This window comes from Thunnus maccoyii, chromosome 7 (genome assembly GCF_910596095.1).
Source record: "Thunnus maccoyii chromosome 7, fThuMac1.1, whole genome shotgun sequence".
Taxonomy (NCBI): Eukaryota; Metazoa; Chordata; class Actinopteri; order Scombriformes; family Scombridae; genus Thunnus; species Thunnus maccoyii.
In genome coordinates, this window is record NC_056539.1 from 25,628,190 (window position 1) to 25,642,690 (window position 14,501).

The following is a 14,501-nucleotide window of genomic DNA, read 5'->3' on the forward strand; positions in this document are numbered from 1 at the left end:
GCATATTTCAGATCATATTCAGGCTCAAACATGTACAGATGAATTTGAGAAGTTTCCATTTTGTGTAAAGAACGAGAAAAAGAAGTGAAATCGTACCACCACTGTTCACATAGCCTCTGGAGCTGCAGGAGGTCTGCCAAGGGGCAGCTTCCAGAAGCTGACAAATCAGAGCCGAGTGGGCTCATTGGGAGGGGGGCCTTAAAATGAGGGGCTGCATAAAGAGCCAGTATAAGATAAATACGTGAGTGAGTTTTTTGAAATGTAAATCATGCAAAGATATTCCAGTAGAGCCCCAGAATATAAGTATAGACTTAGAAATGTGCAGTATACATCTCCTTTTAAGAAAAATGATGACGATCACATGTTTTCAGGCTACACCATTATTATGGTCAATTCATATCACAAGTTATATTAATTCAAGATACAAATGAACTGTCCATTTGTTAATGATGCAGCATTCACTCTAAATTATTTGTCACTTAGCTGAGTATGACAGCCTCCTCACTGTTCATCTGAGTTTGAATGCAGTCACTGTGAACTAAGTCCAGCTGTGTCTCACACATCGGCTTCATGCTGTTTCTCAATTGAGACTCATTTGGAGACACACTGCCCCGTATTTGACCTCACTGCTGCTACTGCGAGTGTGAAAGTTTGTGTACAGTAATGTGTATTGTAAATTATGTGATGTGTGTGCATTTTTTTGTCAGTAATGATGATGATACCTCAGTGCTTTGGGCAAGTGTGCTTATGTCAGCGTTTGCTGATGCTGGATGCAATGTGTAACATTATGTGTGTGTGTGTGTGTGTGTGTTCGTGAAAGCTGATGAATTTTAAGTAAGCAGATGGAGGTGGTTGGAAGAACAAAGGTGTGTCCCTAGGCCGGAAGATTATTCTTTTTGGCTGGTCTGATGCTATAGTAGTTAGCTGCCTGGTGCTACAGTGTTAACACAAAGCACCTGTATACACACAAATACATATAACTTATAATTTTTGTAACTTGTGAGGAGGATTGTTTGGACAGACTTCAATTCCCTTGACATGTACGCTAACCTTAACCATAATTGCTACATGGCTAACCATAACTCTTAGCTAAGCTAACCTAAGCTAAATCTAACTTTAACCAAAAACCAACTCTAACCTTAAAATAACAATTGGTTAAACTTGTTTTTTCCCCAGATGGGAGGAAGTCCCCTCAATGTGATTGTGTTGACTACCTTTTGTCCTCACAGTGTGCAGACGCAGACACATTTGTAGATGAAAAACATACACAGATACACACATATGCATAGTAATTACCCATTTGTGCACAACATGGGCTTAACAGTGATCCACCTCTCTGTCAAAGCTATGGCAGCTAAGAAGTGTGTAAGCTTACTGGTTCTTTCACGTTAAATGAAGGAAAGTTTCATCTTAAATTTTATTTGTACAGTACATTCAATCCCATTTTGTATGATATCCCCTAAATTGGCAGTGATAATTAATTCATCACAAGAAAAACCAAATGCATAGCAACTAAGTTTATTAATTTAATGGAATTGTAAAATATACTAAATTTGGCTTTTCTAGATCCATTAACACATCTAATCATACATTTGTTTCTTATCTTCCCTAATATTCCTTATCACTTGTATGAGACTGCTCTGTCTAAAGTGCCTGAGTGGCATCACCTTCTGCATATTAAGGAAATTGCTGCCATTAGGAGATTTATTTTATTCTTGCATTCTGGTTCTTACATTCCTGAGCTTTAGTGTTTTATGACCTGCTCGCCTTTGCTATGTTTTTTCAGAGCGGTGGATGAGATCCATTCCTCCCTCCCTGTTTTAAAATGACCTACAAACATACCCTAACAGCCATTCTCCAGAACAAATAAGGAATTATCAGTGCAAGGATCAGCTTCTTTATAAATGTACGATGAGTACGTTTTATACAATAGGCATACCTTGAATAGGTTAAGTAAGATTATCCACATCTAGTTTGTGTCTTGTGAGTTTTGCTTTTCTGGACCATGAATATGTATCCATTTCTGTCCAGCTGATTGATTGTGAAAAAGAAAAGTGAGAAGATTTTTTTCTTTTTTTTTTATAGAATGAGACAAACAATACTTTCTCTGACTATCTTTACACTTCTGTCCGCAGCAGGAAGTGCACTGCTGTTTGTATTTCTTTTCTTTGGATGATCTAACCTATCTTTGCTCTCCCTTGAGCTCCTCTGGAATCCAGGGAATGTTGTGGCCCCAGAGTGGTATCTTGTGGTGCATGTATGTGTGTGTGTGTGTGCCTACAAAGAAGCATGAATCATTTGAAATTCAAAATAAGTCTTTATCTGATCATTGGCGTCACGGAGGTTGGTGATCAGAGGTCAATGATCATGATACAACCCAATGATCACACCCACACACACACAACATCAGCAGCCTCCACACCTCTAAATATATCGTTATCCTTCTCTACCGAACAAGGCTGCGTTTTGTTCAAGGTCACATGTGTGAGCGTGCAAACATACCTATGGATTTTTATGTGTATGTTTAACTGTTTGAAGGATGTTATGGATATGTGGGCCAAGGCTGTATTAGAGTTGAAGAGGGGAACGACCTGTTAGTATGTATCTAGCCTTGGCCCATGTTGACTTTACTGCTTTAGTAGTATTAGTCTTAGCTGCGTGGGTGTTTCATTGATGTGGGTGCCTGTGTGTATGTCTAAATTTTGTACACATGCTTATTTTTTGTGAAGAAACATGAGCAAAATCTTACAGAATAATTTAAAAATGGATTTCTTGCCTTTTTGAATGTCACCTTAAATCATTAAACACAGTCTAGAGTATGCTAGAGGTTTATTTTAGATGGAATAATCTGGATATTTTGGTGTTTTTTTCCTCTCAAAATTGTGCACACGTCTGTCACCTTCCAGCTATGAGACCACATCCAGCGAGGAGTCCAGTGGAGATGAGAAGTCCAAGGTGGAAGCAGAGGAGGAAGACAGCTCAGAGCCAGAGGAGGAGAAGAAGAAGGAGCCCCAGCCGGAAGAAAAGCCTGAGGAGGTAGCAGACACCCAGGGGAAGGATGCAGAGGTCTTACTCGAGGGAGGAGGTGCAGCGGCTGCGGAGAAAGAGAGCGAAAGAGGCCTATTGGATCCAGAGACCAGCCAAGAATTGCTGGAAGAACAGGCTGAAGGGTGAGACAGACAACAGTGAAACAGGGGGCCTTTAAAGCTTGAATCAGTGCTCAAGGTTAATTAAACCAAAGCTACCATGGCAACAATGCGTCTCGCTATATTACCAGTATTACCAATTAACATACTTCTTAACATGGTGACTTTTCCCATGGAGATGCGCAACGTGTGATGTCATTGAGGCACAATTGAGTTCTTTGTTTGTGTCCAGCTGCAGCCTGCATACTTTGTCTGAGACAGGTGCTGACTGACGCTTAAATATAGTCCTTAAACACACACACACACACACACACACGAAAAGACACAAAGTATGATACGCAGGATTTGTCGGTTGGTGTTTGTACACACATCATTCAAAGATGGCCCCTCCTCCCCAGCTTGACCAGAGCGAGCTGAGAGGAGAGGGAGAGAGAGAGAGAGAGTGAAAGAGAGAGAGAGCAGCGGTAGTCGAGCAAGCTGGAGAGTGAATGAAGAGAGCAAGCCTTGCTGGTGAGAACAAAGCAATGAATCAGATAAATAAAACATTATTTTCTGATTGTTTCATGGCGGTTACGTTCTAAAGCACAAATAAACACGCTCACACGTCCGTACAACCCCGCAGGAAAGTGCAGCATTGCCGGACTTTGTCTGAATGCAGAGCTTCATCCTGTCTGCTGTACCCTCTCTGCTCTGCGTGTGTGTAGCTCAGCCCCACCCTCTGTCAAGCAGACACACATACCTGCAGCTCTTTATACATCCATGCCAGAGACACAGAGAGCAGAGCGGAGTAGAGGAGAGAGACGGAGACAGCGATGTAACGTGGTTGTTACACCATGAGTACCGACCTCACACCCTGCGTGCCGTTATTGGCTGGGGGCTACACACCTACTACCCAAAGGTTGATGCCCAGAAATGTCCCGAACACAGCAAAATAATACAGACAGAGGGCAGGGTCTCTGCAGATAAATACACACACTTCTAGTGGGTCATAAGTGATGATTGAGAGGGATTGTTTATGTATGAGTCTATACATTGTTTTTTTTTATAGGTTTTTTAGGAAAATCCTGCATAGTATACCATTTAAAGTAAGTCTCACACAAGCACACACATACACATAACTTGCTCCAACACACTTCAGTATAAGCAGCTTTCACTTTAATAGAAGTCTCAGGTGGTCATGCAGACACACATACATACACTTCTTTCCTTTAAGTGCCAGGGACCTGGGACAAAAAGCAAATAACCAGCAGTGTTGTCCTACATGTCAGTGACTGATCTCAGGTATGTGGACAGGGCTGAGAGCCAAGGGGCCAGACAGTAGATGGGGCCCCTGGGAGAAGGCAGGATTTATATTAAGTCATCACTCAGCACCAGTCTGATCATTTGTATGTGTGTGTGCTTGTGCATGTATGTGTGTGTTATTGCTTGAGTGCAGTACACAGTGAGAGTGTGACCCAGGCAGGCTATTTGCAGCCTGAGATGTACAGTATGACTATGCATGATTGATGATCAGTAGGAGCACTTTGTTGCTATTATTGGGCAGTGAATCAGTGTAAACTGTTACCATCGAGGTTTGCATGTGCTATCAATGTGTCAGACTGTTGACTGATGTGTGTGTGAGCCGTGGAAGTCCACAAGACATCTTTGATCTTTTGTTCTAATCCCAGACAGAATTTACACAGGAACCAATGTAGCTGTCTCTTGGCCATATGCTATACAGACTTGATGGTATTTCCACATTAAACCCGAAAAAAAAGTAAAGAAAACAATGGGAAGAACAGATGGGGACTGTTTTGGGTTGAATTTGGAGGTTTTGTCACTGCGAGATATACCTGCTCTGCTTGAAAGTTCTTGAGACAAGGAATATTACAGAAACATATCCAGAATAGATCAAAAAACACACTTCTTACTTTGTCTTCTGCTCTTTGTTATTAGGGAGAAAGTTGACAAGGGGTTTATAGATGCTTGCCTCTATGTAAAGGACCGCATGGAAGAGGTTTCATCCCCAGATAAAGAAATGGTAAGGACATCTTTTTGCAAATTTGATTCTATAAAGATGTGGTTGATGAATCTCTGTACTTAAAACTGATTTGACTGCAAAATGAATGACTTACACATGTCATAAACTACAGACTTTTGTCATATGTGTTTCTTTGTCTAATGCTGGAAAAATGATGCCCTCCTCCTTTTCCAAATTTAGTTGCTGAGACAGTGATAAAAATGATTTTTGTTCTGGGAAAATGCTTCAGATTCTTTGTGGATGTTCTTTTAGAGCTTATGACTTCAATAAGAAGAATAATGTGGAGTAATGTGGCTTACTGACAGACCGTTTGACTGAGTGCATTAACTTCTGTGTGGACACCTCTGTTCTGGTCAAAATTGTCTGCTGTTTTCCCAACAACAAGCCCTGAGTTACCATGGACATCAAAGCACTCCTGAATGAGAAGAAGAGGGTGTTCAGGTCAGGGGACAGGGAGGCAGGAAAGAGGGTCCAGAAACAGCTGTCAGTGAATATCAGAGAAGGAAAGGAGGCCTATAGGAGGAAGCTGGAACAGAGGCTGCAGCACAACGACACCAGGGAGGTGTCAAGAGGCATGAGGACCATCACTGGTTACAAGCCCAGCAGTCAGACGGTTGATGGGAACATTGACAGAACTGACGAGCTGAACTGTCTCTTCAACAGATTCTTCAACAGATTCTTCAACTCCACAGGGGGCTGTCCTTTCCCCTTTTCACTTTACCCTTTACCTCGGACTTAAGGTAGTTCTAGGAAGTTCTCCAATGACTCTGCAGTTTTTGGATGCATCAGAAGGGAGGATGTGTCAGAGTACCAGAGGGTGGTGGACAGTTTTGTGGACTGGTAGGAGCTGAACCACCTGCAGCTCAACATCAGCAAAACAAAGGAGCTGGTGGAAGACTTCAGGAGATCCAAGACTCCTGCTACTCCTCTTTCCATGGTGGAGATGATACAGGAGTACAAATACCTGGGTGTACATTTAGACAGCAAGCTGGACTGGACCAGAAACTCTGCAGCTTTCTACAGGAAGCGCTAGAGTCAGCTCTGTTTCCTGCAGAGGCTCCGGTCCTTCAACGGCTGTGGCACCATGCTGTGGATGTTTTATGAGTCTGTGGTGGCCAGTGCCATTTTCTACTCTTTGATCTGCTGGGGCAGAGGCCTGAGGGTGGCCAACACAAACAGACTCAGCAAATTGATTGAGAAGAGAGAGACTTCTGCCAGCCGAGCAACTAACTTCCAATTAGCCCTCTGCTAACTCGAATTGGTATAAAATAATTAAATCATTCGGCTCTTCTAGACTTTCCAAATGTTATCGGACTGAATGGCTTACAGCTGTAACAGTAGCGACAGAGTAGGCTATGGTGGAGCCTATGACATGAGCATGTGTCAACAGTGTTTTTGTAATTACTCTCACTGCCAAAAGGGGGAGACAAAAGTTCCACACTCCAGCTTCCAACATCAGTACTTTGCTGATAACATACTGTTAATTTACTGTTGACCCACATTACACTTTTCATTAAGTTTACCTTTGCACATCACAGTTGATTTACTGTTAAATTACTGTTAATCTACTTTTCATATTTCCATTTTTGCACTTTTGTCCGTACTGTGATTCTGCTTCACACATTACTTGCACATTTGCATTTGTATATTTTTCTATTTACTTACTTTGTATTTATTATTATTATTACTATTTTATTTTATAGTAGTTTTTACCTTTTTACTCATACACTTCCTCTTTCCTAACTGCATGTTGAACTTTTCAGCAATTGTAACAAAGCAATTTCCCTGCAGGGATAAATACAGTTTTTCTTATTCTGATTTCTGATTCTGATTCTTACAGTGCTGTTCCTCGGGCTGAAAATACAAGCTGCTCAATGGTCCAAACTGTATAAATGATGTTCAGGAAACAATAAAAATGCTTTTATATTTTCTTTTATACCTTTTTCTCTCCTCTTCCTCTCTCCTCAGCGTCAGGTTTTGGTGGTGCTTTATCAGGAGTGGTTCAAGATCTCCAGTCAGAAAGACTCGCAGGCTGATACTGTCACATTATACCTGCGGCAAGTGGGTTTGACCACACCCACTCTCCTGCCATATGTAGTTAACTTGACAGATGGCAATGGGAATATGGCCCTCCACTACAGTGTGTCACACTCCAACTTTCCAGTGGTCAAACTGCTGCTGGATACTGGTAAGATGCAAACACACACATTGCAAGTTATTTGCTTGGTAAGGAGATCTAATCCTGTATAAAAACTCTCTTATTCCCTGTGTGTGTGTATGTTCAGGTCTATGTGAAACGGATAATGTGAACAAGGCTGGCTATACCCCAGTGATGCTGGCTGCACTGACAGCTGCTGAGAGCTCTGACGATCTGGAAGTGGCGCAACAACTGTTGAAGCTGGGTGACGTCAACGCACGCTCCAGACAGGTAATATACTGTATGGTAGCACCTACTAATGGGTTCCCTAGTAAAGTCATGGAATTGACTTACTATGAAAGGATCTGCTGAATTGTATGAGGTGTTATTGCTGTAAATGAAGTTATATTTCAGGCATAGTGCTTATGGGAATTAAATAAATCCTCTGGAGAAATCAGGGGATGTTTCTTATAAATAGGTCACATTGCAGAGATACAGCATAACGTCAGCTGTTTTTTCCCGACAACAGAGCATCTTTAATGGAAACTAAACAAATTTGTTAAAAGGGAGGGAATTGCATTTTAGGCTACAGAAGAACAATGAGGTCATAGGAACCTGTAAATGTGCTGTATACACATTTTTGAATTCATGAACACAGTGTAAGAAGTTTATCTTCATGCAGATGCTTTTAAGAATTAACTTTGAGACTTCGTCTGTTGCAGGTTTAACCTGTAATCAGACATTGAGTCACCAGCTTTCTATCTCCAGATACAGAGATTTAATTAAACCTTACTTATTTTCCCCATCTGACTTTGTCACTTTTGCTTACACCTCCTCCTGTTCTTCTTCCTCTATCCCTCTTTTTTCTCCCTCTGTGTTGCATCCTGACCCTGCATCGCTCTTTATTATATCTCCTTGTCTCTCCCTCATACCTGCCCCCTCACTGTTTAATTGTAATTCTCTCTATTTCTCACTCTTTTTCTAGACGGGCCAGACGGCACTCATGCTTGCGGTGAGCCATGGGCGCGTTGCCATGGTGAAGCTGCTGCTGAGCTGCAACGCAGATGTAAATGCCCAGGACTGTGAGGGCTCCACCGCTCTGATGTGTGCCAGTGAACACGGACACACTAACATCGTTTGTCTGCTGCTGGAGACGGGACGCTGTGACACAAGCCTCACAGACAAGGTATACTGTTATACTATAATGTTTAAATTCATCTACTTGAATTTTGGTGTCACCTCTCATCCAAGATGTTGAAGAAGGTATGAAAGTGAGGTGTCATATCCCTTTGACCAGGTGATGTTCTGTCCGCTTTTACATTTAAGACCTCTTTAACACCATGTTCAAACTGTTCATGCAGTCTTTCTCAACAGCTTTTTTTAAAAACTTCTCCTGTAACTGGATGTAAATTAAGGCATCATCTTGTTTCACCACAAATCTATACACTGCTAACCACACTTCACTGCATAAACTGTGCTGCTCCACTGATGCACTGATGATCCTATGGGTTAACTGATGCCTGAGTGTTGTGCCAGGCTTTAAATATGTCTGAATGATGTGTAAATAACCGGCTCAACTCAGACCAAATATGCTCAGTCACAGACATGTGTTTACATATTTCAAAAAAGGTGCTTTCTGTTGGAAAATAAACAACTACGCTATCGGGTCACCTGTGTCCCATAAAGTAGCTTATTTATATATTACATAGAGGAAGTGACATGGAAGACATTAGATCAGTACTGGGGGGGATGCTCAAGGCTGAAGCTGGAGATTTCCTGTCTGTGCTGTCTCTGGTTAAATTCAGACTGCTATGACTCTTCTATAAGGGTTCATTTTTTTACTTAGATGCCAGGAATCACTGCTTCATTTCAGCTGTTAATGATTTGCTGTTTGTGCTATATGAATGACCAATATGACTCCTAGTTCCCAGCTCACACATACTGTATGTCTCTAGATATTATGATGCCTCTGTGGCCAACATGAGGTACCCACTAAGGGACTAGCCATACAGTAGCTGGATCCTGGCCCCTGCATAAGGGGTGTTTGTTAGATACTGTTTTCCCTCAGTGGCTAAATATGGTCACCGTGGTTGTTGCCTCACCCAAACATAGAAGGCCTTACTGGGTGGTTTACCGTATTCCACTTTGCAGTCTGAGGTACCCAGTTGGGGAATGCAATGTCACAACTGGGGCCTTGATCTGCACTTATCTTGTAAACCATGGTGTAAACACAGTTGTAACACTGCTGCCGCTGTTCCTGTAGCATTTCATAAGACCCTTGCATACCCACACCTGCATCCACCTATGGGCTTTGAGTCTAAGTTTGTTTTCATCACTCCCCATTCAACACCACCTGTCTCCTACTTCTAGCACCTCTATAACATTACAGCAAAACTCCTACCTGCCCAGTCCATGGGATGGGACCTCAGAAGGCACCTCACCTCAAATGTTTCCTAACAGTTAGCTGAACTCTTGAAATACATCCAATACAACAGTTCAGTAGATGGTTTATTTTGGATTTGACTGTGCCTTGTGGATGACTGAGATGTGTCTATACAGATATTCTCAAATTGAAATCAATCATGTGTCTCTGGTTGACAGTTGCTTTGTGATTTCATGACAACACATGAGCACACACTATAATTAGTGATACTGTAATAGGGGACAAACATTTCAAAACTTAGAAAATGAGGAACTGCAGCAATTCTGGCAGGCAATTTTGAATTATATGCAAGCAGCACCAACCTGTCAGCAAAGTATAAATCAGAACAATCACACTGTTTTTTGACCTCTGTCGTCAATCAAAAGAATGGGAAACACAGAGACGCATTGCAAGAATGATGAAGGAAGCTGCAAACAGTGTTATAGTACATTGCCAGTTCAGTCAGCCAGGAAAATTTACAGCTCTGTGTCTTAATTGATGTCTCAGTGTCAGCACACAGCCAGACTTAAACTATAAAGGGATGGTTGCAGAGGTTTGCTCGGAAGAATGATACCCACAAGGACACAAATACAGATTTAGCTTTCTGTGTCTTGACAAGTTTGACAGTTGTCAAAACAGAGAATATATATATACACGCTGTGTGTGTGTGTGTGTGTGTGCAGAAAAAAAGTGCTAAAGGTGACAAGCCACAGTGACCCTGATAAGGTATTCATATTTGAATAGATGTGGGGTTGATAAGTAACACACTGTGTCAATATTAGTGAGAATTTCATACTTTCAACTTGGTGTTGCTGCAGTATTTGTGGCGTTGCCTGTAAGAAACGGGGTTTAGAATAATTTTATATTAATGTGACAAGAAGTGATATCACTGTTTTCTTACTGATGTTTTATATCTTGTACTGTAAGCTGGAACATTTTAACAGCATGATGCAAAGAAGCTTATTAATGGATATTATTATAGTCATTGTTGCATATTTTGATGTTAAATTTGGGAAGCAAATAATTAGATCATTTTTACAGAAGTGTGACGAATCATAATCTCAACTGGCATATTGTATTTCAAAAATGATAAAAAGACCATGACTAATTATTTCCAGCTCTTCCAATGATGTTTACAGCAAAGTAGTATTGCCTGAATCAGGGCAGGAGCAGCATTTACGCATGCCACAGAAAAAAAGCCTTAAACCAACACAACACTGCCACTGTCAGGATAAGAATGTTCACTGCACTGTCTTTGATATGCAACTGTGATATTTTCTCTCTGTTTTTCCTTCAGAATGGACAGACAGCCCAGTCGGTGGCAGAGGGAGCCTCCCACCAAGACATAGTTGACCTTCTGAAGGCCCACACTGAGGCCCCAACCTCAGAGCCCACTTCTACCACGGACCTCCACTGAGCCAGGCCGATGCACTCCAAATCCCTCCAGCTCACCCACCCCAACCTCTGTTTCCAAGACCCTCTTTGCTCAATAACACAGAGGGAAAAACTGAACTAAAGACATTGTGACACCATACAGGACATTCTCTGTATGAGAGCGCATATGTTCTGTGTTACCCTGGAACTTGGGGAGCTCACGTACAAACCTCTGAGACTGGAGCGTCCGACATTTGTACGCTCACATATTTCTTCCACATCTCTGCCAACATGCCCCCTGGGTGTTTATGGATATGCTGCATCAACCACCCAAGTGGACAGAAAACAAAAGGGGGCTGGTTCGCATTGATTAAAAGGCATTGCCATAGTGACAAGGCCGATTGACAGGATATTGCTCGGAGAACGGGATGAGAATATGAAGCAAGACGGAGTAGCAAGCGGATGGAGAGATACTCTGATGAACTGCTGCTAATTATCATCAATCTAGCTCTTCAAGCAAAATACTCAGCACATGATCTACCTTTTAAATATTATACAAATATGACATAAACAATGACATTATTTTTATCTTTTATTTTATGACATTGACATCATTCTTTTCATATTTGGACATAAGCCATTATTAAGAACATAGTATATGTAGAATGTTATTCTAATAGATTATAATCATATACAAACACAGAATCTGTATTTTCTACTGCACTTTTTTTAATTGTGTTTGTGTAAATAGTCCCCTCTAATATCAGTGTCCAGAAGAAACTATATATCTCTAAAAGTGTGAATTATAAAGCAAAATAATAGAGTATAACCTCTGGTCAATTTTCGCATTACCCAGTGGATATATGACATCATTCAATGTATTGTTTTTGTCATAGTAATCATGTTTTTTCACATATGGGGCAAGGGTGATCATCTGTGAATTTCAGCTGAAAAACAAATGCTTCAGTTGGAGATTAAATGTTTAAAGAAATGATTTTTATAACCAGAATATAACCAGATTATAGAAAGACTAAAGTCTTCTACCAGGAAGATTGTACCGTACAGAAGATGCTGCATGACAATACACAGTTACTCCCCCTGCTGGTTGTCATATAGTACTAAACCACAGTATGTTGTAATACTGTCTGTTCTCATGATTAACATCTCTCTTTCTGTCTCTGTCTCTGTCCCTCAGTTCAAATATAATGTATGTCTTGTTCGCCTGCTTATTTCAAATCAAATCATGTATGCAACTGCTACAAAATGCACAATGAATGTCAGGCTGGCTGTGATACATTCCAAGAAAAAAAATGTAGCAAGTATAACTATACCGGCATGGATCATGCGACTAACAGAGACATAGACTGTCCGTGGATATGGCAGACATAGGAATGAGTCTGGATGTTTTTTACCGTGTGTGACAAAAGACATTTAATCTCTTAGAAAACCCTGAATACAAAGATCTAATTTGCCTGTCTTAAATTACTAACAATAGTTCATTCTGTTTCTGCCTCCAGGCATTCATATTTCAAGGCAAACTGACAAGATGTTAAACCTGAAAAGTAATATGGGGTTTTAATGGCATGCAGTCCGAGATGAAGCAATATCAATGGAATACTACCTTGTCAGTAAGAAACTGGGTAGGTTGGTTGGCTTTGTGTCAAGCCTTAAATCAAATGGCCTTCCTACATTTTAGAGGTGAGATGTTTTCCATAGAGTGTGTTTTTTTCCTCTTGTTTACCATAAACCTACACCCATATTCCTAAAGTATCTTCAAGCAGGAGTACTGGTTTAATAAGATGTTTACAACTTAACAGTTCCTCTTCAGTGACCGCTGCAAAATTCCCCCAAATGTATGGTAAATCAGGAAGTTACTGGTTTTCAGGAAACTGGTATATGGAGATAATCTCCACCCTCATTTGGAGTGGGATTGTTACAGATGAAGCAAAGCTTTTCATGAGGTAAAGAAGATTTGCTAGGGTCACTTAAGGTGGAATTTAAAGGGAAATACCACTCAGTTTAACAACTGCCATATCTGTGGTCTATGAAGATCCAGTCTGCACTTAAAGTCAGAAAATAATTCACTTTCTATGTAGGCAAGACTCCAGACAACCAGTCGATCTTCTGAGATTGTCAGAATTTGTTTCATACAAAATCTATACAACAGCAGCTCCTATTAGTGCTTTTGGGAAGCTGGATTCCAAATGTATTGGTTTGCTTCAATCATGATAAATTAGTGTTTCATGCATATGTAGTGCTGTCTTTCTGAGATGCAGTGTGATCTGACCACTAATCTTGCACCAGTACTCTCTCATTCCCAGACGCTTTATAAATATGGGTGCAAATATGGAACCATGTAGACTGATATGAAGATAGACTTATTATATATAAAGTATCTTATTTATATATAAAGTTCTATTTACAGTGGCTACAGCACCATAAATAGTTTCCAACAGTGGGTTTGTAATCAGTTCATCTTTATTTGTTTGAGTTGCAAAGTAGCGCAGATGTCCTCGACAATGAGGCTGCATTTACAGTACACAGGATTAGAAAATCTGTCTTTTAACTCTTCTCAGCACATCTGATCATTTGTGGTTGTCTGTATATTAAGGGGCAAAAATTTGAGTGTGTAGCTTCCCGTATTTCAGACAGTCAAAGGATGATCAGATCTGTACTGTGATAAGTATGTCGTATATCTGGTCTTCCGTGCCTGTGTATTAAGTCTTTATGGAAATCGCATCCATATGTTTAATCCAGTGTGACCCAGATGTAATAAGGTTTCATAACTGGCTGAGCACCAAAGACCTGAAATCAAATCTGTTTCACATGGGGTTAAATATATATTTTATCTGTTCCGGTAAATCCCGCCAAATATGTGTACATACAGTATTGTGAAAAGTATATAACAAGTATTGTCTGACAGTTTGCTCTAAAAATGATATTAAGTATTTATTCCAAATGCTATATTTTTACCATATATAGTATACTTATGTATGCATGGACAAATATTCCAGTGATTATGTTGGAGGTGAGGTTTGGGGATCCAGCAGTGGATGATTGGAAATGACGTTGAGTGTTCCCTGATGATGTGATTATTGGGTGGTATAGTACATGTGTGATCTGACAAGGTTGTGGACTGTGTCATGTGCCCTTTAATGCTACCTTTGACATTTGTGGGGGAAAATATGAAGCAGATTCGACACTTGCTTAACCTCTAAGGGCAACATCTCCCTTGTTTGAAACCCCCTGTCTGAAAATCGGAGTCTTATGTATATGACAGAGTCAAATGTAAAAACCTGTACTTCTCTGTAATATTCCTTGTACAACGGGCTTGTATGTTACAAACCAGAGAACTACTTCTAAATAAACAAATAAATAAAGATTTAAAACTCCTTAAATGCC

General features: G+C 40.6%; 1 protein-coding gene across 6 annotated transcripts in view; it reads left to right on the plus strand.

Annotated features, from left to right (window-relative positions):
* Positions 1-14,501, plus strand: part of kank4 (KN motif and ankyrin repeat domains 4) — an 84,502-nt gene extending 70,001 nt beyond the window's left edge. For all 6 annotated transcript variants that reach the window (XM_042416356.1, XM_042416355.1, XM_042416354.1 and 3 more), the window contains 6 exons: positions 2,907-3,170; positions 5,082-5,166; positions 7,135-7,354; positions 7,452-7,594; positions 8,289-8,489; positions 11,023-14,501. In XM_042416356.1, coding sequence (XP_042272290.1) covers positions 2,907-3,170; positions 5,082-5,166; positions 7,135-7,354; positions 7,452-7,594; positions 8,289-8,489; positions 11,023-11,142 — 1,033 coding nt within the window. In that variant the 3' untranslated portion in view covers positions 11,143-14,501. The remainder of the gene's footprint in view (positions 1-2,906; positions 3,171-5,081; positions 5,167-7,134; positions 7,355-7,451; positions 7,595-8,288; positions 8,490-11,022) is intronic.